The sequence below is a fragment of the Tasmannia lanceolata genome, unplaced genomic scaffold (genome assembly GCF_043159265.1).
Source record: "Tasmannia lanceolata isolate RefF3 unplaced genomic scaffold, GAP_Taslan_0.1 ptg000006l, whole genome shotgun sequence".
Classification (NCBI taxonomy): Eukaryota; Viridiplantae; Streptophyta; class Magnoliopsida; order Canellales; family Winteraceae; genus Tasmannia; species Tasmannia lanceolata.
Genome location: NW_027518683.1, coordinates 49,999,029 through 50,026,544, shown reverse-complemented (window position 1 = coordinate 50,026,544; position 27,516 = coordinate 49,999,029). Strand labels below are relative to the sequence as shown.

Here is a 27,516-nt window from a genome sequence, read left to right as displayed (position 1 = left end):
CAGCTATTTGCGGAGAAAACGGTATGTGGTTATACTAGATGATGTTTGGACTATGGATGCTAGGTCTCAAATAAATGTTGCATTTCCAGATGATAAATGTGGAAGTAGGATCATGCTTACAACTAGACAAGAAGATGTAGCTTTTTCTTCTTCATCCTCTTTAAGAGGAATTGGAAGCCATGTTTTCCACCTCGAGCCTCTGCGTGATGATGAGACTTTGACTTTGTTTTATAAGAAAGCCTTCTGGAACATCCAGGAAAGAAGATGTCCGAGAGAGTTGGAGCCATTAGCTCGACGCAAAGTGTTGTAGGTAGCCTCATGGCACTAAGAGAGAAGACCATGCTGGAATGGAAGAGAGTTGAAAATAGCCTCGTTCGGAACTAAGTAACAATCCAGTGTTTGAAATGGTGAAAAGCATCTTGTTGCTTAGCTTCAACGATTTGCCATACTACCTTAAACATTGTTTCCTGTATTGTACCATTTTTCCAGAGGGTCATCTAATTATTAGGAAAAGGTTAATCAGATTATGGGTTGCAAAAGGGTTTGTAGAAGAAAGGAGAGGCTTAAGATGGAAGAGATAGCAGAAGACTACCTTAAGCAACTCATTTTTCGAAGCATGTTACAAGTTGCACAGACAAATGAATATGGCCTTAGAGTTGGCCCACAAGTGCCAATGGGTTGGCGATCAAGCTTAGCTAAATCGTACGCATCTAGAGACTTTGTTTTCTGGGGAAAATCTGCCCATTAATGTGATGTAATTTTTTCCTACTAATCTGCTCATGAATTTCATAAAAAAAAGAGTATAATAGATTTATAAATGATAATTTGATATAGTTATTGTTCTCCAAAGGCCTTAATGTCCCATTTGCAAAGTTGAAGTGATATTATCTGCAAATAAGAATAAATTTCAGTGGCATTCAAAGAGGCCCTAAGCCTGTTATCGTGGAGAAATGATACTGCTTGAGTAATATTCTGATGCATGAGATAAGGGATATATATCAGTCTGTACTGATAATAAGTTTGAGACATTGTGGGAAAAATGAAGGGAAATGATATAAGCACTCCCTTATTATAATCCCCGCTATATAACACTTCTCCAGTTACCTATTAGGGGCTATTATAATCCACAAAAAGCTATCAACAGCCAATCATAAAAGTCTTTAATAAAGTGAGGAGTGCCATTATCAAAATGAGGGTGCATATCATTTCTCGAAAACCAAACCAATTTGTTAATGAAACCCCGCAGAGATAAATGAAACTCCAAAGACAAAACCATCCTGAATATTGTACTAAGAAAGAAAAATAATTCTTGAATGCCAAAGATATATCGATCCTCATAATACATCACACACACAATATATATATATATATATATATATATATATATATATATATATATATATATATATATATATATATAATTTTTGTCAGTTCACAAGCATGGAACAACTTTTATGTATCGTTCAGGCGAAAATGGTTACACTTCACAAATATCACAAAGAAGCAGATTTGAAGTAACCGTGGGACTTCCGATGCTGAAAGGGAAAAAATGCATCAGGCCCACTAAAGAAATAAAACTGTACTGAATGTAAAGCTATATAAGAGATGAAATTATATAAAAAATCTGGCAAGGATAGATTGGTATCTACAGAAGTTACCTCAGATATTGGCATCTTAGTCCGAACTGAATCGATCATTGAGAGATCAATATCTGCTACAGCAATGCCTGTTGAAAGTCGATCTGAAAGGGCAGAAGAGTCAATATATAAGGGTATTATTGTTTGTAGAATCCTAATAACTCAGGCCCTGTTTGTTTTGGATTTTGAGAACCGAATGCAAGACCAAAACTGATTATTGGAATCAAAATTAAGTTTAGGCCCTGTTCGTTTTAGATTTCGACAATCAATCGTGAGTCAAAAACCGATTTTGACAACACGATTTTGAGTCAAATAATAGGTTTTGGATTCACCCACATGGGCTCACTTTTCAGCAGATTTTTTCTTATTCAACAGCCAGCTGCGAAATGCCTCTGCGAAAGTCCCTAGCAATTCCCATAGATAGATATATGCATTAAATTTTATTTAATAAAACCCCCAAATAAAAAAATTATTTGGGGGTTTGCCGAATCTGACACTGCCGAAGAGATTTTCATATGCAAAAATGAATATGGATTTTATGCCCCTCTTCTATACATGTATTCTCCTCTCAAGGCCACATTGCCTTCTTATAGGACTTCATCCTCTGTTTATCTTCATCGGAGAGAAACATGCATAACAAGTTTTCAAAACTGAAACTGGAATGTTCTCTTCTTTTCAAAAATTAACAAGAAAAGACGCAACACCAGCAGCTGCAAAAGTAAGTAAATGTACATGTTTGCAAGGAATCACCATAAAAGAGAAATGCCTGCTGATAATGAAATAAGCGTGAAGTGAAGAGATCTAATCATCATAAAGGTAGTCTTCCCTACTTTTAATGTTGGACATGGTATAGAAGAGATAGTTTCCAGTAAATGCATCAAAACAAACATTCCATTATCTTGCAAAGGAGTTCTAGTGCATGGAAAGTCACTTCTTTTATTCCAAGGTTATTCCTTCTGTGTGTGTGTGTGTGTGTCTTGGCGGTGGTGGTGTGGGTGCTGGAGAGGATGCCGGGGGAGGGGGGGTGGAATTGGACTATCACCTGGAAGCCGAGCTACAACTGTGCCCCATGGGTCAATGACTAATGAATCACCATAGCTTTCTCTTTTCTCATTGTGTCTTCCAGTTTGGGCAGCAGCAATGACCTAATAACATAAAAATGAAATAAGTGTCAAAGCATCAGAGACATTCATCAAAACAACTTCTAGAATACCTTAAAATACAAGATAATACTAAAATCTACACTCACATATGCTATATATATATATATATATAAAGAGAGAGAGAGAGAGTACACATACATTTTTTTGAAAAGTGACATATTTCATTAATATTCAGATAGCATTCGGGACCAGCAGTCCCAGCCTGTAATACAAAATATTAAGGTGAATTGGCACGGGCATACCCGAGACCAATTCAAAATGTAACCAAAAATTACAGTAGAAACCAAGCATTCCTTTCCTCTATTCTGCAGAATGCATTCTTTACATCTTCTATAGCCATATTTTAAAACTATCCCCAGTGTCTTTTCAAGACTGCGAATAGTTAAAGTACTCCTAAACAAAACCTCTTGAAACTCCAAGCTGATCGGATCAACTGAAAACTACCAAAACTCCAGGATCTCTAGAAATCCAGATGGAAAGAGAAACTTCCAGGAAGATATAGCAAAGATAAAATATCCAGATAGGAAAGCCTAAGCGAGAGATACACATGCATACCATTTTCTTTTTCTTTTTTAATTGAAAAGATAGCAAAAACTTCATTAAACGAAAAACAAATCTACATTAGTGGCAGAGATTGCCCCCACATAAAGTGAGACTATGAAAACAATCTTTGGCTAAAACCTTCTAAATGACTAGCATCTCTGAGGACATGCAAAAAGGAAAAATCCTGGCCCCTACAAAAGTCTTATCATTTTAATTCGATGCATCATCCAAGCAATGACATTTGATGAGTGCCACTCGACCAATAAGCACCCATCAAGATCCACAAGAAAAAATTGTAAACGTGAGAAGAGTGTGAACCTCCACTGTAAGTCCTTAATGCCAATTGGGCACGAGATCGCCTTGAAAATCACCCAAGCAAGCACTCATCAAGATCCACAACAAAAAATTGCAAATCAGTGAGAAGAGCAAGATCCTCCACTTTGTTGAAGTCCTTAATGCCAATTGGGGCTGAGATTGCCCCGAGTCCTTAACAATCCACCCTCTATCATTCTAGAAAATGCCACAAGCCTTCACTACCCCTAGGGTCCCCAATGAAGATACATCAAAGTTCATGACATGAGGTGGCGGAGGTTTCCACTTAAAGACTTCCCACCCTACTGCACTTCTACCGTTATAATATTTTTCCAATTTCTAGACATGACACTGAACATTCTTCCCATTTGACCAATTAGAGATGATATTCTCAAACTATTTTTGCAAAAAAAGATGCTTTGTCCAAAAAAAAAAAAAAACATTTGGCTCCTTCAATCCAAATAATCCATGAAATTGCAAATGGAGTCATGCATTAAAGATATCAGCATATCTCACTCAGGCGCCGTCCCTCCAAGGAATATTCCTAGAAATATCGCATTTCATGCATGGGAGGGGGGGAAAGCTCCCTAAAAGGCATTTCTTCAATCTATTCAGCATCAGACAGACGGCGTCAATAGGGACAACTGATTTCTCAGAGGCATCCTTGTCCACCTCGAATTGCGGTTCTGAGATAGAATTCAGTGGCAAAAATTTTGGGTCATTGACTGCTTCCATGGAGAATTCGATGGGAGAGGGTTGGACTCAAAGAGCTCTCCCAATGGGGGTTTTAGATTCCCAAGATATTGTACTACCATTTTTTTGGATTTTGCAGGCAAGGTGAAAACCCCATCGAGGGGTTTTTCGAACTCCCAAGATAACATCCCCTTTGATGACATCTTCATGAAACCCTTCACAGTGAGTGCTCTCTCTCTCTCTCTCTCTCTCTCTCTCTCTCTCTCTCTCACACACACACACACACACAGATATTGAGGATTACAAATATTCTCGCATAGGCTTCTCTGCTCAAGCTATTCTGGAGGACATTCACCATAGATCCAAGTTATTGTCCCAATCTGACTAATCGATAGAGGAGACGTGCTGAATTATAGCCTCTTCAAGACCTTTTTTGCTTTTAAGTTTTCTCCCTTGACCATTAAACTTCAGATAAGTTTCATCCTACCTCAGCCAACCATGTAGCCCTTGATCTTTCGCACCAAAATATCTCCTCTTGGTCATTAAATTGTTTCTATTTGTTTTTAGGTTAATTAGGTTGGCCCTCTCATAAACTGAAGGGTAATTCCTCCATTTTTCTGTCCAACACATCAATTTCCTTTTTTATTAAGTATATTTTTATTGAAAGGATTCCAAAATGTTCTTTGTTCCATTATTTTTAACTGATCTTTAAAGATTTGACCTTATGGAACAAACTAGTCCCAAGGATTCCTTTGAACTCGTTGGCTTTCCATTAGTTACATATAAAAGGTTTCAAGGAGCCCATAACATGTCAATATTTTTCTATGCAGGAAAAACCAGACTTTCTCCTCTATGCAGGCAGAGGCCTCCATAGTTGGCATTCCAATGGAAGAAAACCCTAACTAGGAAAGTTGACACAAATGAGACATTACGCAATATCATCAGAATTTTATGCATCAAGTGATCAGTGCCTGTGAAAGAATACACAAGTAGCTAGATCAATTGAAAGAGAACGGAAAATAAAAGTACAGCAAGAAAATGAAACTGCAAAAAAAAATAAAAAATAATAGTTTGGTTTACGTTGTTATACATAGCATTGAGTCTCGATTGCACGAGCACGTAGAAGAATCTCCCAGTGTGCCTCCCCAGTTACCTTTGTAAACGCTGCAGGTACTAACAATACCTGCTCATGGTTTTCAAAAAGCAAATGTGAGCTGCAGAATTATAGAAACCAAGGCCATGTCTGGCACCCAGGAATTTTTTATTTTCACAATAAATCAGTGTCTCCAAGTGGTGTGAGAGGGGTAGGGTAGGTGGGAGAAGGAGAGATTTGAGCGGGAAGGAATGAGTTGAGGGCGAGTAAGTAGCTAAAAAATCAGGAAAAAGTTTATCACATTTGGAGTGGAGTTTTTTTGTTTCCTGATTTTTCAGGCTTTTATTGCCCTTTCCTCACTGAGTCTCTCTCGTATTCCGGAAAACAAATCCCTCTCCCAGCCTCCCTCAGCACATGAGAAAGCTAATTTATCAAGAAAATAAATTTATGGTAGCCAAATGTGCCCTAAACAAGAGGGGAAAAAATGTGTAAGTACCTAACAAGCATATTGAAAGGCTAAACAATTCCATCTTACCTGGGCTTGGTGTTGAAACCGCAGCTGCTGATAAAGCTCCGGAAATCTCAAATCATAGCAAACTGTTACGCCGAGACGTCCAACAGGGCTATCCATTACAGCAAGTTCATTCCCTGAAAACTGTACCAGCTTCAAAAGTTTGGAATTGAAAAGATAAAGTATCACACCCACTTAAGCCATAGAGCAATTTTACCCGGTCCAAGTAGAATTGAGGAACTTCAGTTTCTAAATATAATATTATCATGTAAAGAAATAAATTTGAATAAGAAAAAAGTGGATAGCCCTTGGGGAAAGAGGATCCAATAAATCCCTGATTACAATTTTCTATAAATACTAATGACTTTAAGCTAAAAAACAGAAGGACAACGTCTACTAAATTGAACAGAATACATACTAAGAACAAGAATCCCTAATTTGATGCCACAGTTTTATCGTATACATCAGCAGGCTTAAAAAATAGATGCCCCGAGTAAGCAAACAAGGTTACAATGACAAACATGTTCTAAACTTAAGCGTTACTAGCATTTCATGTATACTATGCGATGGAAGGCATGTGTATCTAACAATTTGCAAGGCAGCCCAAATCAATTAAAATAGAGTTCTAATTATCTGGAAGATATTACAACTAAATGTCTGATTTGGACCTATGGAAACAGCTTGAAAAAATATTTAGAAAACTAGAAGATCTGTACACAAGTTATAATCTGCACGTGGTCAACTTTGCCAACAATGTAAATTCACAATAAAATGTAAATAAATGGTTCCTCGTTGATGAAAAGAAAAGCCCAAGGACTCACATAATGGTCAAATGATCCAGAGACAAAAGAAATAAGTATCTAACTACAACTGCAAATCATAAAATACAACCCTCCCCACAATATCTTTATCACACCTAAAATAAATTGGGAATTTTAACAGCGCAAACATGGATAAGAAACAGTGACGGAAACTATGTAACAAAACGACATCGAACTACAATATCATAATAAATAAAAAATTGGGGAGTGATAAATCGACTCCCCATATTGATAAATCGACTCCCCATGTGTCTTTCTCTTTCCTCTTGGTTAGAGAGAGAAAGAGGAGATAGACACATGGGGAGTCGATTTATCCAATTGGGGAGTCGATTTATCACTGCCCTAAAAAAATATCATAATAATATCATACTCATAATAAATAAAAGCCAATTTCAGAGTTGAACAGAAAGGGAAGTGACTGCTCTACAATACCACACAGCATATATGTTTAAATAGATCAAATGTTATTGCAAAAGTAAATCATCAGATAATTATGAAAAAGACTACATACCTGCTGTTGTAAAATTACTCTCCTTGTATACCATGCCACCAGGAACATCCACATCAAACCTTCAAATGGTAGAAAGGGAAATGCTATTCAGAATTTATTCTACGTGAATCTGAATTAATGAATGCACAACAATACAGCATTTAGTAATATAAGTGTAACAGCACTGTAGCCTAAGGATAATTTCATAATTGCATAAAATTACACATATCTGGGACAGGAAAATTATTGGCACCAAACTCGTAAGATATACATAATCTCAAATTTCTAAATGGATCAAATAAATTTGAGCGTCAGCTTGCAAAATTTCATGGTAACGGAAGATACAAATGTTTAAGACTTGATGTAAAATCCGTCTTTTGTACCTGCCACTGATGAACCTGCCTAGGTTTCACAAACTAGAAGGCACCAAAGCTACTATTACATGTCGTTTAAGGGGAGTGTAAAACAACCATTTACTCCAAAAGCTTAAGCTGTTGGAGGAGGCATTATTTGATCTTTTATACTTTAACAGAAAGAAACAAAAAAAAAAAGATCTTGCAGATTGTTCAACTCTACAAAGAGTAGAGATTGTTGAATCTTTGCTTTTTATCGTTACAAACAAGTCAATGCTAGATCTTTTTTTTGGTTTGAAAGATGACATTTTCCATAAATATTGAAATAGCATTCGGGACCAATAGTCCCAGCCTGCTTTTACAAATATTAATTGGATACAAGGCATACCCGGGCTATTATAAGAAGAAAGAGGAACATTTGTCCTTCCAAAAAACAGATAGTAAACTACCCTTCCCTGAGGATCAAGACTAATTACAAATATGATACTACTTCGAAATCCTCCCTGTTCGCTCCCGCCTTAGCTAGAGTGTCAGCCACCTCATTCGCCGATCGCCTTCGGTATTCAAGTCTCGGGTTATCTACCCGCATCAAATCCAGTATTTCCGCAACAAGGTCTTGCAATCTCCAATGACCCTTTGATGTTTCAGAAGCCCAGACTACGACGTTTGAGGAATCACCTTCCACTATGAGGGGACGTTGATCGTGTTCAAAGGCCCACCGCAATCCAAAAGGTAAAGCTTTGACTTCCGTCTCATTAGAGTCACATATACCTCATGGTCCTAAATACATCATAATAAACGTCCAAGAGGAATTTCTAATGACTCCTCCAACCCCGGCCTTTCCAGGATTACCCAGGGAACAACCATCAAAGTTTAGTTTCAACCACCCCGTTGGGGGGGTCATCCATTTAGGTTTGGGCTTGGACCTGATGGTTCTGTCCCATATCACAGACCACCAGTTCCTTATCAGGTCCCCCGTCCCGTAAGGGGTTTGTTTCTTTGATTTTATCCAGGAGACTAGTTCTACTTTGATATCAGAGGCGACACAGGCAGCAGTTCTACTCTTTTCCTGAAAGATTCGTCTAGTGCGCTCCTTCCAGATGTTCCATACTATGGCGTAGGGGGTTGTTGCCCAGAGGTATCTACCCATTTCGCCGAAAGGCCCTGACCGCCAACCAAGAAGAACAGAGCTAATAGATTCAGGGCAAGCCCAATAAATCCCAAAGCTCCAAATGCTCTTATCCATAAAAAGTATGCAAATGGGCAATGCAGCATGAGATGATCCAAAGTCTCCTCATCTCGATGGCAGAGGACGCACATGCTCGCTAGGCTGAAGTGTCTTTTCTTTAAGCGGTCGCAGGTTTTGATTTTCCGGTGTATCAAAGTTCATCCAAAGGCCACCACCCTCGGTGGGGCGAGGGATTTCCAAACACGCCTCACAAAAGATTGTTGACCTGCGTTTAACAGCTTAAAGAAAGATTTGGCGGTGAAATCCCCAATAGATGTCGAGGTCCAAATTCGTTCATCCTCCTTATTTTGCGAGCAATTTGTCGATTCTATGACCAATAGGAGTCGCTGAAAATCTTGAATTTCCTCATCCTTAAGGTTCCGACGCAAACGAATGTCCCAAAATCCTCTGCCACCCTGACCCTCTCTAACTAGATAATCTGCAATTGTGGCTTCAGGGGACAAGGCAATTCTGAACAATATTGGGAACTCCACGCATAGTAGTGATTGACCACACCATAGGTCCAGCCAAAATCTTACATTAGTTCATTTTCCAACTTTGAAGCGAATTGCTTGTTCGAAGTCTTCTTTAACAGAGCAGATGGATTTCCAAGCTCCTAATCCCTTTCCTCCCAATGGCTTTTTGATGTTCCAATCCCCCCATTCGGATCCATATTTCAATCCTGTAACCCGATGCCATAGAGCCGATTTCTCAATACCATACCTCCAAAGCCATTTTCCAATTAATGATTTGTTCCGCAGTCTGATCTTACCAATACCCAGACCCCCATTCACCTTAGACTGTGTGACTTTATCCCAATTGATTAGGTGCCTCACCTTCTTTGAATTGCCATCTCCGTCCCATAAGAAGTTCCTTTGCAAGCTTTCAATTGTTAAAGCAACCTTGACATGAATTTTGAACAAAGACATGAAATATACCGGCATATTAGATAATGCCGCTTTTATTAATGTTATTCTCCCCCCCAAAAGAGATGTATTTCTTCTTCCAAGTCGCTAGTTTCCTTTCAATTCTTTCTACTACCGGGTCCCATTGGGCTGCAGATGGAACACCGAAGCCTAAGGGTAAACCCAGATAGGAAACAGGGAAAATCCCAGCAGAACACCCAATTGACGTTGCCAAGCTTTGTACCTCTGTCTGATCCAAATTGATTCCCAGAAGCATGCTTTTACTGAAGTTAATTTTGAGGCCCGAAGTAACCTCAAACCACTTGAAGATTTCCGTAACATTAGGAATGGCTTGAGGTGTGTTTTGGAGGAAGACTAGTGTATCGTCTGCAAATTGAAGATGGGTTATCTCTTCAGCTGAAGGTCCAGCTTGCAACTCCCAATCAAACCCAGTTTGTTTGCTTCTGTCAACATCAGACTAAAGGCCTCAACCACCATGATGAACAAGTACGGGGCCAATGGGTCCCCCTGACGGATACCCCTTGACGCTTTAAAGAATCCTTTCGCTAAGCCATTGATAATAATTGTGAAAGAGTTCGATGTTATAAGCGCTCTTACCCACTTCCTCCATTTTGGACCGAATCCCATCTTTTCTTGTATAAAGTCTAGCACGTCCCAGTTTACATAGTCATAGGCTTTTTCTATGTCAATCTTCAATACAAGACCCCGAGCGTCCACATCTTTTCACCGAGTCGATGAGTTTGTTAGCCATTAGGACACCATCCAAGATTTGTCTTGATTCAACAAATGCCCCCTGGAACTGTGATATGATCCCAAATATAATTTTTCACTCTTCTTGCAAGTAGCTTAGCTACAATTTTGGGGATACTATGCATAAGGCTGATTGGGCAGAAGTCCTTAATCCCAATGACCCCTTCCTTTTTGGGGATTAGAGCGATGAAAGTTGCCTTTGCCGCTTCACTAATGATACCCCTCTGCTGAAACTCCTGGAAAAATAATGTCCCCTTTCAGAGTGAGGTCCAGAAATGCTGGAAAAAAGCCATTGGGAAGCCATCCGGCCCCGGAGCCTTGTCCCCAGCCATTGAAAATATGGCATGTTCAACTTCTTCTTCTGTGAAGTTACGATCCAAATTGGCACGTTGGCCGAGTGAAATTCGTTTGAATTGAATGCCCTCCACTTTCAGACGCCACTCCACAGATCTGGAGTAGAGCCCCGAGTAAAACTCCACAATTATGGTTTTAATAAGGTTTGGGTCTTCGATTATTGCATCCCCATAATTCAAGCAGTTGATTGAGTTAACCCTCCTTCGAGAGTTGGTTGTACGGTGGAAGAACTTTGAGTTCATGTCCCCTGCCTTAAGCCACAGAGCACGTGATTTTTGTCTCCATCGAATTTCGTCCCTTCGCAGGATCGTGTCGTTTTCATCCAATAGTTTCAGGCAATCCAGTTGATCCTCCTCTGATAGAGGGCCTTCCGCCTCCCTGCTTTCGAGAGAGGCCAAACTGTTTGAAATCACCTCTCTTCTCCATGAGGTTTCTTCGTCAATAACCTTTTGCCATTCTTTGATTTTGGATTTTAGCCCCTTCAATTTTTGACACAGAGTATATCCTCTCCAGCCTCTGATCTCGATTTCTTCCCACCATAACTTGACCTTTTCCTCAAACCCTGGTACCTTCAGTAGGTCTAAGTCAAATCTGAAAGGTCGTGCCCCCTCCCCTGAGAAATTTGAGATTTCCAATATGATAGGGTTATGGTCAGATTCGTTGGAAGCGCCTTCTAAGAAATAAGAGGGAAGTGTTCCTCCCATTCTCGGGAAAGAAGAACACAATCAATTCTTGACATTACAAGACGATCCTGGTTATTAGACCAGGTATACCGCGCGCCGTTTAGTTAGATATCTAGCAATTCATGGTCCTGAATGAAGCTCGAGAAATTTCTATGCTGGTTGTAATCCTTGTAAATGTATTATTTTTTATGGAAATCGGATCGTATTGAAATCGCCACCAAGTATCCACGCGCCCTGCCATGAGTCTCGAATGTTGTTCAAGTCCTGCCAGAGTTATCTTCTCTCAGGGGCTCTAACTGGTCCATAGACAATTGTAAGCAACCACTTGTCGTTCTAGTTACAAGAGGAGAAAATTATTGAAATCGAAAATCTCCCCACCCTGACCTCCTCCCTGCGAAATCTACCTTCTCTCCAAATTACTATAATCCCCCATGTTGTACCTACCACATCCTTTGCAACTTATTCTCGCTGGTTCCTGCCCCATGTCTTATTAATGGTAACATCAGTTACCCCCATTAATTTGGACTCGATGACCGCCACCAAATCTAACCGACTCCGGGCTATGAAGTTCTTCATCGCACGGTATTTTCTATCTTCCCTTAATCCCCTAATGTTCCAGAAGCCTAACTTCATTGGGAGTGGGTATGAGTACTCCCAAGGCTTCAAAATTTCTTCAGGCAAGGAACCCTCGCCGGCCTTGGATCCGTGATGGACCCGCCTTTCCAAAGCGAGGAGGATTCCGCAAAGGTTCCTGTGCGATATGAGGATTGTTTTCAGAGAAAGGATGTTGAGGCTGATTATTGTGGCTTTCAGAGACACCGTGAGGACATTCCTCACCGAGGACGTGAGGGAGATTTTTCGTTGTCCTGTGCGAGCCCCACCTATTTTTTTCCCTTTAAAACCCTTCCTGAATGATCAGATTGCTTCAATCCTTGCGTTAGGATTCCCAGGGCTCGGCTTACTTCTTTTTTTAATCTTTGTGGAACAGAGGGCAAAGAGGTCTTTTTTCATTGAGTAGCTGTATCTCTGGAACCAGTACACATTTCCGCAATGATGTCCGGTCTTGTCACTTTCTCAACTGGGTCTGGCAAAAGCCTTTTAAATTTGAATTTTGATACCTCATTCTGAATCTCTGAGTGATGATTGAGGTCAAGATCACCTGAATCCGGACACGTGGCTGCCAAGTGGGAGCCGATACAACGGTCATCTTTCTAGCATTTGCTGGACCACCAGAATAATCAAACCAGGCATCGGCGCTTTCCCCTGCTGCAATCCGGCAAAGGCTTGCATCGGAGAGGATTCCTCCCCACTCCGTTCCAAAGTTTAATCCGTCTCCAAAGAATGAACAGGGTTGATGGTCTCTTGCCCTAGGGTCCGAACGTCCGCACTATCCTCTTTGAAGGGTTCGACCCCTATTTTAAAACAACTATCCCTGACCCAAAGATCCACAAGCATTTTTGGGATTTTTCATACTGGAGCAACGATTTTTGCCGATGCAAAACTCATACAATCCTCATGGTAGCCCTTCATATATGTTTCGAACTGTACCAAATAACATCCCCAAAGCTTTCACAGTTGAGGTGGCCCACACATGGAGTGGGATTCCCATAAATCTAACCCAAATGACTTTAGCTCCTTTCTGGTAGCCTGGAGTCCAATCTCTAAGAGAAGTTAGGTAATGGCCATAAGCTTTTTCCCCCCTTTCTTTAGATTAGCCACCATATACTCCTCTTCGAACATAAATAGGACTTCGTGAGGTGATAGAATGGATGGTTTTGGTAAATTGGGAAGATCCCAGAAACATTTAGCCCATTTCCATATGTCTTCCAAGCACCCCCCAGATTGTTTCAGTCTTCCGATCAGGCATGATTTTAAGATCTATTGTCTCTTATCGATCTCTTTCTCAGAAATCAGGACTGCCGGGATTCCATTAATCACAGTCATAGAAGTCTCCAGAATCTGGCCAGATCTTCTCCTCCTTTGACCTTTGGTGTCGAGAAACTTTAATCTGAGATTGAGGTGGTACACCTATTCGACCACTTTTTCCACCGTTACACCTTCTACAGACTATACGCCATTTAAAGTTCTGATAGTTACATACCATGCAACCCCAGTCCCTTCTGTAGAGTTGATCTAAATATCGTCCAGTGCCGCCTTGATGAGATATTCCCTTACTTCCAGCGGGAACCACCATTTCCTTCCTCCCATAAGCCATTCTGTAGAGTATCTTTTTGTCAGTGCTAGATCTTTGATTTCCCTCATTCTCCCATTTTAATTTTATTTGCCACAAGCCCTATGTGTCAAAGCACAGATCAACGGCACACCCCTAAACCAACAACTTAGATTTACCCTAATCCGTGGATTGCACTAAATAATCTAAAATCATCGGCTTCTAAACCAACAACTTAGATTTACCCTAATCCATGGATTGCACTAAATAATCTAAAAGCATCGGCTTCTAAACCAACAACTTAGATTTACCCTAGCCCAAGGATCGTGCTAAATAATATTAACTTATTAATCAAGTTTGAATATTCAACATGCAAGATTTTCCAACATCTGCAAATGTCGGGTATTCTGGCAGTGATTCAGTACCTTGACAAACTAAACTGAAATAAGGAGAGTTTGTAACCCTAAACCAAAATAATGAAAATCTTCTCCCATGGATGTAGGCACATTGTCGAACCACGTAAATCTTGTGTTCTTGAATTGTGCGATTGTGTTCCTTAAATCTTTTCTGCATATTGTGTTTTGATCCTCGTTTGAAAAGGTATTTCTCGATTTTCTACAAAATATATTTTTTGAACCAATAAAGAAAACTTTATTAAAACAGAAAGACAAACTTTCCAACAAAAGCGTAATGGGTCTAGATGTCGAGTGGGTTGGGAAGAAGTTGGCTCATTGGAAGGAATCCTACTTATCCAAATATCCTTTGAAAGAAGAACTGCATTGATCAAGGCAACACTATCCAATCTTCCAACGTATTTAATGTCCCTTTCTAGGATCCCAAATGTGGTTACTAATAAGATTGAGAAGCTTTAAAGGGAATTTTTGTGGGAAGAGAAAGATGAAGGGAAGAAGGTTAAACACCAAGCAAAGTAGGAGAATGTTTGTAAGCCAAAGGTGGAAGCAGGGCTTGAGATTGGCAATATTAGATGGAGGAATGTGGCACTTCCATGTAAATGACTTCGGCGGCTGGGAGAAGAGAGGAATGCTATTTGGAGAGCCAACATCATGGGCAAATATCGAGAGGGATGGGGGTTGGAAGGGTAGAGGCTCAGATGCATTGTGGTTGGTTTATGGCATCGATGATGTATTTGGATCCTTCATTAGGTATAGGGAGGGAAAGGGGAATGGGATCAAATTTTGGGAAGACTTGTGGGTGGGGCGTAATATGGTGTGCCATGCGTCCCCTAGAATCTATAGGTTAGTAATGAGAGAGGTGTCCGTACTATTGATTGTTGTAAGAGGTTGGAGGCGTAGGTAGTTTGGAGTTTGGTCTTTAGGAGGAACTTTAAAGGGGAAGAGATCACTGACATCATGGGTTCCTCAATGACATATTTGTATCTCGTCGTAATATGGATAGGAGGATTTGGGCCCTAGATACCAAGAGTATGTTTTTTATTAAATCTTTCTTTTATTTTTTGGTAAAAGGGGATCCCCTTCTTTTATATGGAAGCTGATTTGGAGAACGTGTCTGCTGCCCAAAGTACAAGTTTTTTGTTGACGGTTCGCACCAAAAGAACAAAACTCTTGACATTCTCAAGAGGAAAAGTGATGAAGCACCGTGAACAAAAATTGAGGAAAGGGGAGAGAAATAGACGAAAGGGGATAGAATTAGAAGAATATGGGAAGGAGAGACGAAAATAACTTGATTTGGAGAACGTGTCTGCTGCACAAAGTACAAGTTTTTTGTTGGACGGTTCGCACCAAAAGATCAAAACTCTTGACATTCTCAAGAGGAAAAATGATGCAGCACCGTGAACAAAAATTGAGGAAAGGGGAGAGAAATAGACGAAAGGGGATAGAATTAGAAGAATAGGGGAAGAAGAGACGAAAATAACCAAAAGAATAGACGAAGTTAGGGAGAGAAGAAAAGAAATCAAAAGAAAGAAGAAGAAAACTAGAATTAGAGGGAGAAGAATCTTTATTCAATATCAATAATCATCAAAAGTTCACAATAAAGCTGTAAAGAACAACCTAAAAGATAGAAACCTACTAAAATAAGAATTCCTAAAAAACTAAACTTCATAATTCTAAATAACATGGAAAATAAAAGCCTAAAAACTAAATAACATGGAAAATAAATTCCTAGAGATCCTAATAGGCAAATATGCCACTTATTTGGCCTATTATCTGCATCAAAAAGCTTCAGTTTAGCAGCTAGGTATGGTCTTTGTAGGGGAAACTGAGGAGTCATTTATATCACCTCATCCTACATTGCAAGCTTGCCTGGAGAGTGTGGTGTTATCTCCTTTATAACTTCGGCATCCAATGGGTATTTCTGGCAACATTCAAGGAGCTTGAGAGTGGTGGTGGCGTCATATTGGAGAGAAGCATGCTCTCCTCATTTGTTGTGGCTTGGGTTTTATGGAAGGAAAGGAATGGAAGAACATTTGACAATAAACAATCCACTCGGGCAAGACTGATCGGGGAAGTGAAAGGGGTCCTCTTTTCATGTGTGATACATGAAAAGAGTTCTCAAACTATTCTATTCAAGACCTCTACCAGAAATAGGATGAGGTAGTCAGAATGAGGTAAGGGAAGGAGAAGAGGAAGAGAAATAGCCCCCTCCAATCAGCACTAAACAATTCAGCTTTGATGGTGCATCTGTTGGTAACCTGGGCCCGGCGAGGTTGAAACAGCTTTTAGAAATCATGTAGGGGACATCTTATTTGCTTTCTCTGGACGTATTGGTAGAACGGATTCGAACGAAATAAAGGCAAGGGCCCTACATTTTGGCTTACGATTGTTTGGTGATACATTGGAGGGGGAGCTGCTAGTGTAGGGGAACTCGTGGAATGTCCCTTGGGCAAAGAACCATTCTCCAGAAACTTGGAGACTTTCTGTAATTATAATCAAATAAAGGACAGCTGCAATTCTTTAACTCTCCAGATAACGGTAATTCATTAACTCTCCTTTGCTCACATCACCCGAAGTGCAAATGAGAGAGCTAATCACGTTCACAAAGTGGAATGAGAAGGGACTCCATGCATGTTATACTTGTTTCATAAAACCCTCTAGAAAAGGTACTTTGATTCAGCAATAATGTAGTTGGATTTTCTAAAGCTCTTCTGTAGTAGAGACTAAATAAAAGAAACCGGGTATTTCACCCATTACAATATGTATGATGTTGTACAAGAATGCGTAGTCGATTTAGTCTCTCCAACTCACTCATTTTCATGAGTTTTCACTTGTGTGTGCTTCCTTTCCTCTCTTCATCCAGAACCTTTGCAAGGTTTGTCACAACATCAGAGCAAGGAAGATCAAGACATTAAAATTTTTGAAAGATCTAAAATCATATCCAAGCAAGACCTCCCTATTTCTCTCTTTTCCACCTCCTTTCTTTTTGCTACTTGCTTTCAGCCATACTCGTGTGGCTGTCTGCCATACACAATGCTTTCATCTACCTCGTGTGGCTGTCTGCAATAATGGAGTTGGATCTTCTTGGATCGATTATTCACTTTTTTTCTTCTTCGATACTTTCCATTAGAAAACAAGTGATCAACAGAAGAATTAGTGAGTTATTCCATTTCTCTAAAGAGTTTTGAGAACAACACAGCATTGTAAGAAACTTTCTTTAACCAATTGATTAGTAGGGAGAAATTTCCTCTTATCCATGCATTGCACGTAGTGAGTTTCCCAAGAGTCATTCCATTTCAAGTCTCTTTGACTCTTTATCAATGGCTTGAATCACCAATAGGACCCGCAAAAATGACTACACAGAATCAGAGAATTAGAAGTTACTCCAGCAAAACCAACTCTTGGGCATCACAAATAACTTCTCTGTTACCATCAAAATTCAACTTTGACAATCCAATGGGGGGTTTGAGCCACTCATCATACTTCCTACGAACCATCAAAACCTGAAAGAACCAATCCAGTCAGAAATAACGCTATAGAATGCAACTAATTAAACAATCCATCTATAAGGTGCTTCCTGATAGTTATAAATCAAGGTAATCCCTTTTAGGCACTTAAGAGGATCCATTAAAAAATCTAGAATTCCTTTATTCTGTAACAAGTATAAAGAAAAGAAGGATAAGAGGTGGCAAAGAATTCGTTAGGGTTCAATATAAACCCCACAACCTTTTTAGTAAGGGTAACACTTACCGAGCGAGAACATTAAAAAAACACTTATCAAGCAAAGAGCCTCCACACCATTTGTCTAGCCAAACATAGGTTTCAGATATATCATCTATATCTCAAGCTTTTATTTCTTTTCTTTTTTTCGAACCATTATCTGATATCTCAATCCTTCAGTAAATTTGTTGAACTCAAGCTTTCAAGGGTTCCATAAAGATGAATCCAGAGAATTCAAGCCACCATAGCGAAGCTCCTAATCCCTTTTTTTTTGGTTATTTAGAGTTAAATTGTTTGAGCATAAAGAATCCCGGGTCTGAAGCATAATCTTGACCACATTTTTTTTAAAATGAAATAAATTCTGATACCTAATATTTCTCATCCAAAACCTCCCTCCGTTCGTAGGTCTACAATTTGAGGCAAATTGTCTACGCCTCAAGTAGTGACGATGACATTGGCCATCCCAAAGCTGACACATGGAATAATAAGATACAAAAAGGAAAAATCACAGAAAAATTAGGGGACCGTCAATTGAATCTTTTTAAAATCACAAAAAAAAGGGGGACCGTCAACTGAATCTTCCCTTGAAAATCCTTTCCCAAATCCTTACAATTATAGCCTAAAAATGATAAGTCTAGCTTCGAATTATGAGGAAGCTTTGACACTGTGTTCTTGGGATGTAGAGGAGAAAAGATTATGTCACCACATCATCACACCTCACGAATGATTTGCTCTTTTATTAGTCAACAATTACAAAGGATCACATAGATGGACCTTTATAATAATATATAAAAGGCTAAAGGCCCTACAACAATATTCTACAAAAGCACTCAATAAATTGCATTGTCTTTAGTTTTTAACAAAAACATCTTCAAACAAAAAAAAAAAATCAAAAACATGTTTCTAAGTTTTACGCAAAGAGGTTCGACTCATATTTCTCCAATATGAAAATTAGTTATAAGATGAATTGTTATATCATGCTGACTTTATTTTAATCACCTTATCCCTTTACATTTATTACCTAGCGGGGATGAACATTGTTGCCTAGGGAGACAGAGCCCCACGGCCCAAAATGAAGGTTTTGTGTCTGATTCCCAACTTCATGCATGAAAAATAGTGAAAATGGAAACTTGATGTAAAAGACTTGGACTCACCGCAAATATAAGTAAAATTGAAAAAAATAAAATAAAGGACATCTGTGCGTCAATGGTCAAGGAAGAAAATGTTTCCTCATATAGGATTCATTAGAGATTGTAGCCATATATTTTCCAATTTTTTGTCCAGGATGTATGCTTCATTACGACACTAGAGTTTGCCATGGTTATTTTGAGAAAGTCCTAAAGTTTAGTAGATACAGGAAAACCAAGCACATTGTGCAGTCTAAGATCATAATATGAACCTACCAAAAACGGAACAAATATGATATCGTATTAACAGGATAGGATGACAATGAAATGAAAAAATCATCCAAGTGTTAACATGGACATGCATGGTAAGATGTCTAATTAAAAGATCAATGATGAATTTCTTACAAGTGTATCTTCCTGTATATGCTTTTGATGTTTCCAGAATCATCAACTATAACATGTGTGTTATGTAAGTGCGCATCATCTGGTCCTTTCTCTTGGAAGCCTCCAAGTGACAGCCAAATATTGGATTCTCTGCTGAATAATACTGCTACAAATCAGTAAACAGACTAATAGAAAGCCATTTCGAAACATTGAAACCTCACGTACTAAGAAAACTAGAACAGTGTTAAATGAGGTGCTACGTTAATAAAATATCAAAAAGGAGAAGGGAATGTTGCAAACCAATAAACAATAAATTATGGGAAATTATGTCCACACTCCCATATTTTCATAATGGCACTTCTCACTTTGTTAAACACTTTAATGTCCCCAGGAGCCAACGACTCCCAATAGGATCACTCTGAAGATGGAGAAACATACCTTCAAACTTGAAAGCATGCTGCCCGACGCAATAATTGCTCTAGCAATAATATTGGAAGTTTTAGAAGTAACTTCCATACGCCACTTACATCTCTCCTTCCAAATTTCTCAGCTAATAAAGGATATAATAGCCTTCAATAACAAGTCAAACATCGAGTATTTCCTCCTTTTTAAAGCCCTTCCTCCTTTTTATAGCCCAAACCATTTAAGGAGCCTTGCAGTGATTGGTTGATTTTGAATAAGAGGAACATTTAACATATTAGCAAAATGACTCGATATATCTCTTGCTAAATCACTCTCAACAAACAAATGAACAAAGCCTCTTTCGTTTGCCTCCTCACAGCGGCTACATTTTTTTTTTTGAATGGTAACAGGTTTCATTAAAAAGGGGGACACTAAGAAGGTCCACCCAGCAAATACAAAGAGAACAGAAACAAAATAATAGCATAAGTACAAACAACCAAAAGCCCCATATAAAGGGGGAAAGAAATCAAACAATTCAAGATCATGCTTTTGTACACCCTCTCTGGCCAGCTTGTTGGCAACCCCATTTGCAGATCTTCTAACATGCAAGAAAGTAAGGGATGAGCCTTGAGATCTATCTTTAATCTCATCAAAAAAACAAGCAAATCGCCAAGGGGCAACCAAAGATCCCTTGAGCCACCTTATAACGTTGAGAGAGTCTCCTTCCACTATCGTTCGCTCTAACCTATCTCTTTCCAAATAGATTGTTCCTTGGTGGACCGCCCTAGCCTCAGCTTCTCTAGAATCTGCCACCCCTATAGGCCCTAAGAAGGCCCAGATTAACTCCCCCGTGGAATCCCTTAAAACACCCCTGATACCTGCTGGCCCAGGATTACCAAAACTAGAACCATCAAAGTTTAACTTTAGCATCCCGATGTGGGGAGGCAGCAATTGTTTCACAACCGCAGGGCGGCAACCGCACTATTACACATCACTCTCCATCCCTCCCATAACTCAAAAGCCGATACAAAAATTTGTACGTAATAGGAATAAACATATCCTTAATCCTAGTATCCACAGGAATTGTTACTACAAGATTCTCCAGAGTAAGCAACTTACCTTCGTTGGCAAGTCCTTCCATATAAACTTTGGCCAAATTTTTAGCAAAAGCTTACTATGAACAACATTTCAATTAAATCTATTTGAGAAATGGCCTGACGTATTAGGAATCCAAACCAGATTTTCACTCTTGGAAGATATCTTCAATATTGTGGTTTTCATACTATCAATAAGCTCTCAAGGGAGATTATCACCCTGAATTTCAGATCTAAGCCAAAGACGTTAGAGAAAAGGTATATAAGAGGGAAACCGCCGAACCACTTATCAGTCCATAAGTAGATGTTTCCTTTCCCAAAATCAGTCTGTTGTCATCCAACCATCCCTCTTTCAACTAGAGCATGTCTCTCCATTGTTTTTAGTCACTCATTTTTGGAACCGTCAAATTAAAGTTCTCACCTTTCAAGTATCTCACCTTTAAGAATACACCACCTAATGATGTCTCTTGCCAAACTTTGTAGTTTGGCAAGAAGCTTTTGGGGGAAGTGTTGAATGTGTGCATTTGTTTTTTGGTGGTTTTTTTATCGTGGGAGATTGAAAAAGACATTGTCAGAGTGTTTTCTTCTAATTTTTTCTGCGAGTTTAATGAAGATTTCCACAAGTGTAATCAGCTTGGTTGTATCTTTGGTGATTTTCAGCAAACTAATTGTATTCCTCGACAATGTTATATCCGAAATTCATGACAATTTTACTGAATCCATAAACAGGTTAATAATCTTTTGAATTTTTGAGATTGAAGTAGTCCAAACAAGAACACGAATTTTTCCAACAAACAAATCCTTGGAAGGAAGACCATTGGCTTTCATGCCATCACAAACAAATTTAATGAACTCTAAGAAAATTGATATTTTTCTTTCCATTAGGTTAGGTGGACAAGGTCACACCTTGCCGATCTAAAGAGATATTTAATCGCTCTCTTATGATATGGGATGCCCGGCCCTCTTAACATTCTAGGATAAAATCTTCATGATGATTTAGATGATGAAAAAGATCCAAACTGATTACATTTGGGAGAATACTTAACCCTAGGGTTCTTGTCGTAGTTGCCATAGACAATAATTAGCTAATTTCTCGGAGGGTCGCAAGTTTCTAGATTTCTTAATAGAAACATCAACAGCATTAGGATATGCTGAAAGACTGCTTTGACAGCAGAGAAAATAAGGTGGTGTGGTTGCATATCTTCCGCACAAACTTTTTTGATAGAGAGCTCAATTCGATGGCGACGTTGCTAGAGACGTTGGAGGGGTGCTACATTAAGCAGTCTGGAGTCGATAAAAGGTTCTGGATCTAAAATTCTTATGATGTGTTCTCTGTCAAATCTTTTTACCATCATCTTGTGTCTTGCCTTGTGCCCTCTAGAGTAGTTAGAATTTGGACTTTCCAAGCTCCGCCCAGGGTATGTGCCTTTCGTTGGGCCTCTTTCCAAGATAGAATTCAGATGGTGGATTTTCTTCGAAAGCGGGATATGCTGATCATTGACCAATATGTGCTTTGCATAGAGGCCACGGAATCAGTCGATGGTATGTTTGTGCACTGCAAAATGACCCAAGAGGTGTGTAGTGGTATTTTGGGTAGATTTGGATTGTCCTGGGTGTTTCCAACCACCCTTATAGATCTGCTAGATTGCTGGGCGTCAGTTCCATGAAGAAAGAAAGGAAGGATTCTTTGGAATGTATCTCTTCTAACAACAATTTGGATTCTTTGGAAATAGAGAGAAATGCTCGAGTTTTCAAAGGACATGTCAACAGCGCATCTTTCCTCTACTTCAAGGTGATAGCCCCAATGATTTCTTGGGTAAAAATCCTTCCAAGCTTCAAGTTTGTGTCGGCTTATGACCTATGGAACGGATGGAAGGAGGTGTCTTTCAGTTCAGAGCAAGGTCTTGTGGTAGTGCAGGAATGGGAACCTCCTGCACCTGGCCTCTTGAAGCTCAACTTCGACGGATCTAGCATGGGGAACCAAGGACCAACAGGAATTGGGGGAGTCCTGAGGGATGAGATGTGGTCAGTGAGATAGGCGTTCACAGGCCCCATTGGAATCACTAATTCCAGTGAGGCAGAAATGTATGCAGTGCATCATGGTATTAAATTATTGGAGAAGGAAGCCATAGATAAAGTGGTGGTGGAAGCCTGGAAGGGGATTCTCTCAATGTAATTCGATGGCTTAGAGGATCACATATATGAGTTTTTATATAGTGCCCGACTTTAAGAGGCTGTTGTTGGATCAAATATCAAGGGCGGTAGTTTTGACGTACCGCCCACACGGGACTTGATGGTTGGGTACCATATAATTTCTCCACATATATACCCTTGGAGATTTGCTAGTTTCTTTGATGAGATTCAAGATTGGGTGGGAGCACTCAGGAGGTCCGCTAACGGTACAGACGATAAATTAGCCAGGGTTGGGGTTTCGAAGGAGGGTTTGGAATTATTTGAACTCCTCCCTCCTTGACTCTTTTCCCTTTTCTTCTATTCAGTTAGTAGTGGAAAGTTGGTTTTATTTTACTGGTATTTATGATTTGTCCTTTCTATCGACCATCTCACTCTTTCTTCTCTATTTTAATGAAATCTATCTACCATATAAAAAAAATCATCAACAGCATTAGGACTAGACTTTAGCTATTGACACCTTTTAGAAAATTAAAGTTAATCAAGAGATGATATCTCCTTAATATTAAGAAACGTGATAGTGTATTGCGCCTTTGAAAAGCAAGATCTCAGCACAGTTATCCTCCCCAAGAAGATCTTCAGATTCCAAATTAAAAATTGCTTTTTGAAGTGTCTCTCAAGAAAAAATATTTGTCATTGTAGCAATGAAGCATAAGAGATAAATCAAAAAATAAACAATGTTACCTCGCAAGAGAGCAATATCCTTGCATAATAGGTCCATCTAAAGCTTCTGCTATTGTAAGAGTCTCCCCATCCCTAGCCCCCAAAAAGGAGAAGTTCTCGGGCAAACATAGCAATTTCACTCCGGCAGCAGCAGCCTCCTTCACAAATCCAATTTGCATATTTCAAACAATGATATAAGAGAATTGTGAAGGAAAAAAACTAATATGAGATTTGAATCACATAGGTCTCAAGAAGTTCATCAATGACAAGTAAAGGAATTAATGCTACATTTCAGTCTTAAAAAAAAAAAAAAAAAAAAACTCACAAAAGTTGCAAAAAGTGAAATTTAAAAGAAACAACTAAATTTACAAAAGCATAAATCAACAAGTTCTTCACGTAAAAAGTAATATTAAATAGAAAACCCTTACAAAATTATCATTGCAAGACTATCTAAACTGTGAGAAAACATGTGTAGAATGCAAGGAAAAAATATCACGAAAAAATACGCCCACGAGAAAAATAAAATCATTCTAGCATAATGCATGCCATTAAAATGAGTTGCAAATTTAGATCATGACAACTTCACATGGATGGTAGTATTTGTAAATTCAAGTGTAATGGTTGCATAAAAAGATGAGTTGAAAAATATTAACAAATTTCTTAAGCTTTGAAATGATAATCAACCATTTCAAAGCAACTTGCTTATTAACTTCAAAAATGCATGCGCTTTTTTATGTGAGATAGAAAAGATCACCAAGCTTGGTATCTGATTAAAAAGTGTAGCATAATAATTTTGTTCCAAAGAATTCAGGATTTGAGCAATCCCAAGCAATATTTAAAAACATGAAACTCAGAATAAATTGCCCAAAGGAATTTTGAGTCAACTCTATCGAGTCAATTGTTGATTTGACATATGAAATTAGTGGACAAAAAACCCCAAGTGACGACCATATGAAGTGTGTTTTTTTTTTTAAAAAAAAAAACCTACCACCATATGAAGTTAAAAACTGAAGACGTATTTATTATAGTTAAAAGCATAGGTACCGGAACGAAAACTTACTAGTTTGATGGAAAGCTCGCTTCCCCAGAAACTCACTTCAAAAGCTAAATTCCTCTTGCTTCCCAAATTTAGGGGGATCGCGCTTCCCATACGCTTCCTACGAGCTTCCTTTTAATTAAGGGTATGCTTCCTATTTAGGTGATTATGTCTTCCTAAAAGAATATTTTCTCCCTTTGATAATGTTGAAGGACCGTATTTTTAAAAAAAAAAGAGTGTGTTCAACATGAACGGTCAAAAACTGTATCTCTGCAAACATTCAAATTCAATAACAAAAAATACACATAGTTGGAAATTAGGATTGAATAATTAGCATGATTTTGGGGCTACAAGAGTTCCTAAGAAAGGCCTCTTAAATGGACGGCTCAGATAATTCAAAGGTGGGACCCACTATGTTGAAGTGGGTGTACCTCATTACAATAAGGTTGTGCCCTATCAAAGCAATCCTCTTAATAAAGGAATGAGAGATAGTATCACAAAAAGGGAGTGCAGATATAATTTCCAACAAAAAAAAATAAAAAATGCAAGCGAAATTCAGACATGAGGTAATCTTGGGCGCATCACAATCGACAAAGATGAGTTCAACACCCGTAACTATAATACAGGAGGTTGTATAGTCTAATGATCATTCAGGCCCATCTATCGAGGTCCCAGTTGTAGAGGGGCAACAGTACAAAAATACAACCTACCTGAAAGCCTGAATCATTAAGGCCACTTCTTTTTTTTTTTGAATCATTAAGGCCACGTTTGGATACCCACAAGATTTAGATTTGGATTTCTCACATTTGCAGTTGAGATTTGGAACTGGAACAGATCTTTAGATTTCCAAATCAGCTACAACAGTGAAAAAAAATCCGATTTTCAAATCTGTTCTGCAAGATGTTATTTGGAAATCCATATTTGTGGCAATTACCTTCACCCTCGCTGCTCCTCGACCTTGTGGCAGCAGAAGCAGCGAGCCCTCCCTCGCTCCCTCTCTCTTACACATGAGCATGAGGATGATTGATGTATTTTGTATACAAAACTCAAATCCAAATCCAAATACAGAAACATGAGGTACCCAAACGTGGCCTAATAGACTTCAAAAATGACGGCCGAAAAATTGTTAAACCGTCCACATTCAACAGGAGAAAGTCCATTGACTAGATATTTAGGATCACCAAATGAGTGTGCTTTTGTACAATGGCCCAACTACAGAAGGCCAATGTTAGAGTCCTGAGTGGGGGCCTGCCTAGGTATGGGATTAGGTGGGACCCAGCCTAGTATCGGACAGGTTAAAAGGACTTAATCTAACGCGATCCATCATCTATAGGGCTCTTGGCATATTGGCTAGTTACCTAACATTTGGTATCAGAGCAGCAACCAAGTCAAGTGTTAAAGTCGCGGAAGGGGCGACATGTGGAGAGGACAACTGGAAATAGCTACTTGGTAAAGAGTGAAAGTTATCACAGAGTGGGCTGCCGCGGAAGGGAAGACCTGCGGAAAGGTCTACCTAGAATAAAGGCCAAAGTGAAAACGGCAGATGCAGAAGTGTAGTGTAATGCAGAATGCTATGGTCCTAAGGTAGGTCTCCTATGTATGGGACTAGGTGGGACCCAACCTAGTATGTGACGGGTTTAAGGGTTTAATCTAATGTGATCCATAAGCTCTGGGGATTTTCGCCTATTGGATAGGCACCTAACAGCCTACCATTTGGATAACCCATATCATAGAACAGTACCAACCACAATCACAATGGTGAAGGGCAACGAACCCAACTCAGTTAATCTCCATGTACCAGTACCAAGCTCTTCAGACACTTCTTTTATACTTTCACACTCCCTTTCATGTACTAGCAATTAGCATATCATCTCCCATTCACCGTATTTCATCTCTTCTGTTTCTATTACCATACTCCCCAAAAGCCAAAAGCCTTTTACGTTATCCAAAACCACAAGTTTTTCACTGCCATCTTTGGATATACACCAAAATTGTAACGCGGGTGCGATTCGGGCCTTTTTATTACAATCCAAGAAGACCCAGATTACAATTTGGGTGTAGCACCAAACACACCCTGAATCCTACCAAAAGTTTCAAAATCCGCGAACAGTGATCAAAGACTATAAACTTGAGATTGCCATTCAATAAAAAAAGAACTAAGAACTTGAGAAATTACAGAGGTACATGGAATGTTTGATGTGAAATTGGAAATGGGGGAGGTGAGGAAAATAACTCGCCTTGATAAGACGAGAGCAGGTGTTGAAATTCGCGGTAAGATCGTTGGTAGAAGTCATCTGAGCCGCTGCTACTCTCAGCTTTTCTCCTGCCATTGAGCAATTACAGGCGAAGGAGATGACTCTAGACCGGAGGGAATGCAAACGCGAAATGGAAGGAAACGTTGGGGAGAGACTAAATGCCATATACGTCTCCTTCTAAGAAGATTAAAGGATTTTAAATAGAGATTCTAAACACTCAAGACAAAAGGGAAATGATAGCAGCACAACCATTTTTTTAATAACTGCACGAACCAAGCTTGTTTTTTTTTTTTTTTAATTGACTTGTGATTTGTGAAAGCTTTTGAGGACTAAAATACCTTTGACAGCTCTTTTAGTAATAAAAGAGATGAGTTAGTCCTATATCTAAGGGAATTGCTAGCGTCAATCGCAGAAGGCATTTCGCGGCTGGTCTGTCGCATGTCATACCACCCACCTCATGAGTGGAGACAGAAGCTGTAGTCTTCATTCACTAGGTGACCGGTCT

The 27,516-nt window shown here is 39.2% G+C and overlaps 1 protein-coding gene across 2 annotated transcripts; it reads right to left on the bottom strand.

The window, feature by feature from the left end:
- Positions 1 to 1,399: 1,399 nt before the first annotated feature.
- LOC143878683 (deaminated glutathione amidase, chloroplastic/cytosolic-like) lies at positions 1,400 to 27,198 on the bottom strand. 2 transcript variants are annotated; one of them, XM_077380939.1, is made up of 9 exons: positions 26,994 to 27,198; positions 23,742 to 23,878; positions 19,393 to 19,524; positions 7,285 to 7,343; positions 5,977 to 6,089; positions 5,439 to 5,531; positions 2,680 to 2,782; positions 1,659 to 1,741; positions 1,400 to 1,535 (listed from the first exon to the last, which is right to left on the bottom strand). In XM_077380939.1, the coding sequence occupies exons 1-9, from the start codon at positions 27,174 to 27,176 to the stop codon at positions 1,494 to 1,496; spliced, it is 945 nt and encodes a 314-aa protein (XP_077237054.1). In that variant the 5' UTR covers positions 27,177 to 27,198; the 3' UTR covers positions 1,400 to 1,493. The 2 variants fall into 2 exon arrangements, with proteins under 2 accessions (XP_077237054.1, XP_077237055.1); XM_077380940.1 differs by having other exon boundaries at positions 19,393 to 19,521; positions 26,994 to 27,197.
- Between the last annotated feature and the right edge of the window lie 318 nt (positions 27,199 to 27,516).

Bases quoted from the DNA above. Each gene is read 5' to 3' on its own strand.
- LOC143878683 (XM_077380939.1), bottom strand. From the start codon at position 27,176: ATGGCATTTAGTCTCTCCCCAACGTTTCCTTCCATTTCGCGTTTGCAT. The intron at 6,090-7,284 runs GTATGTAGTCTT...TACAGTTTTCAG, and splicing joins GAGTAATTTTACAACAGCAG to GGAATGAACTTGCTGTAATG. The intron at 2,783-5,438 runs GTATAACAACGT...TTATGTTATTAG, and splicing joins CAATCGAGACTCAATGCTAT to GTCATTGCTGCTGCCCAAAC.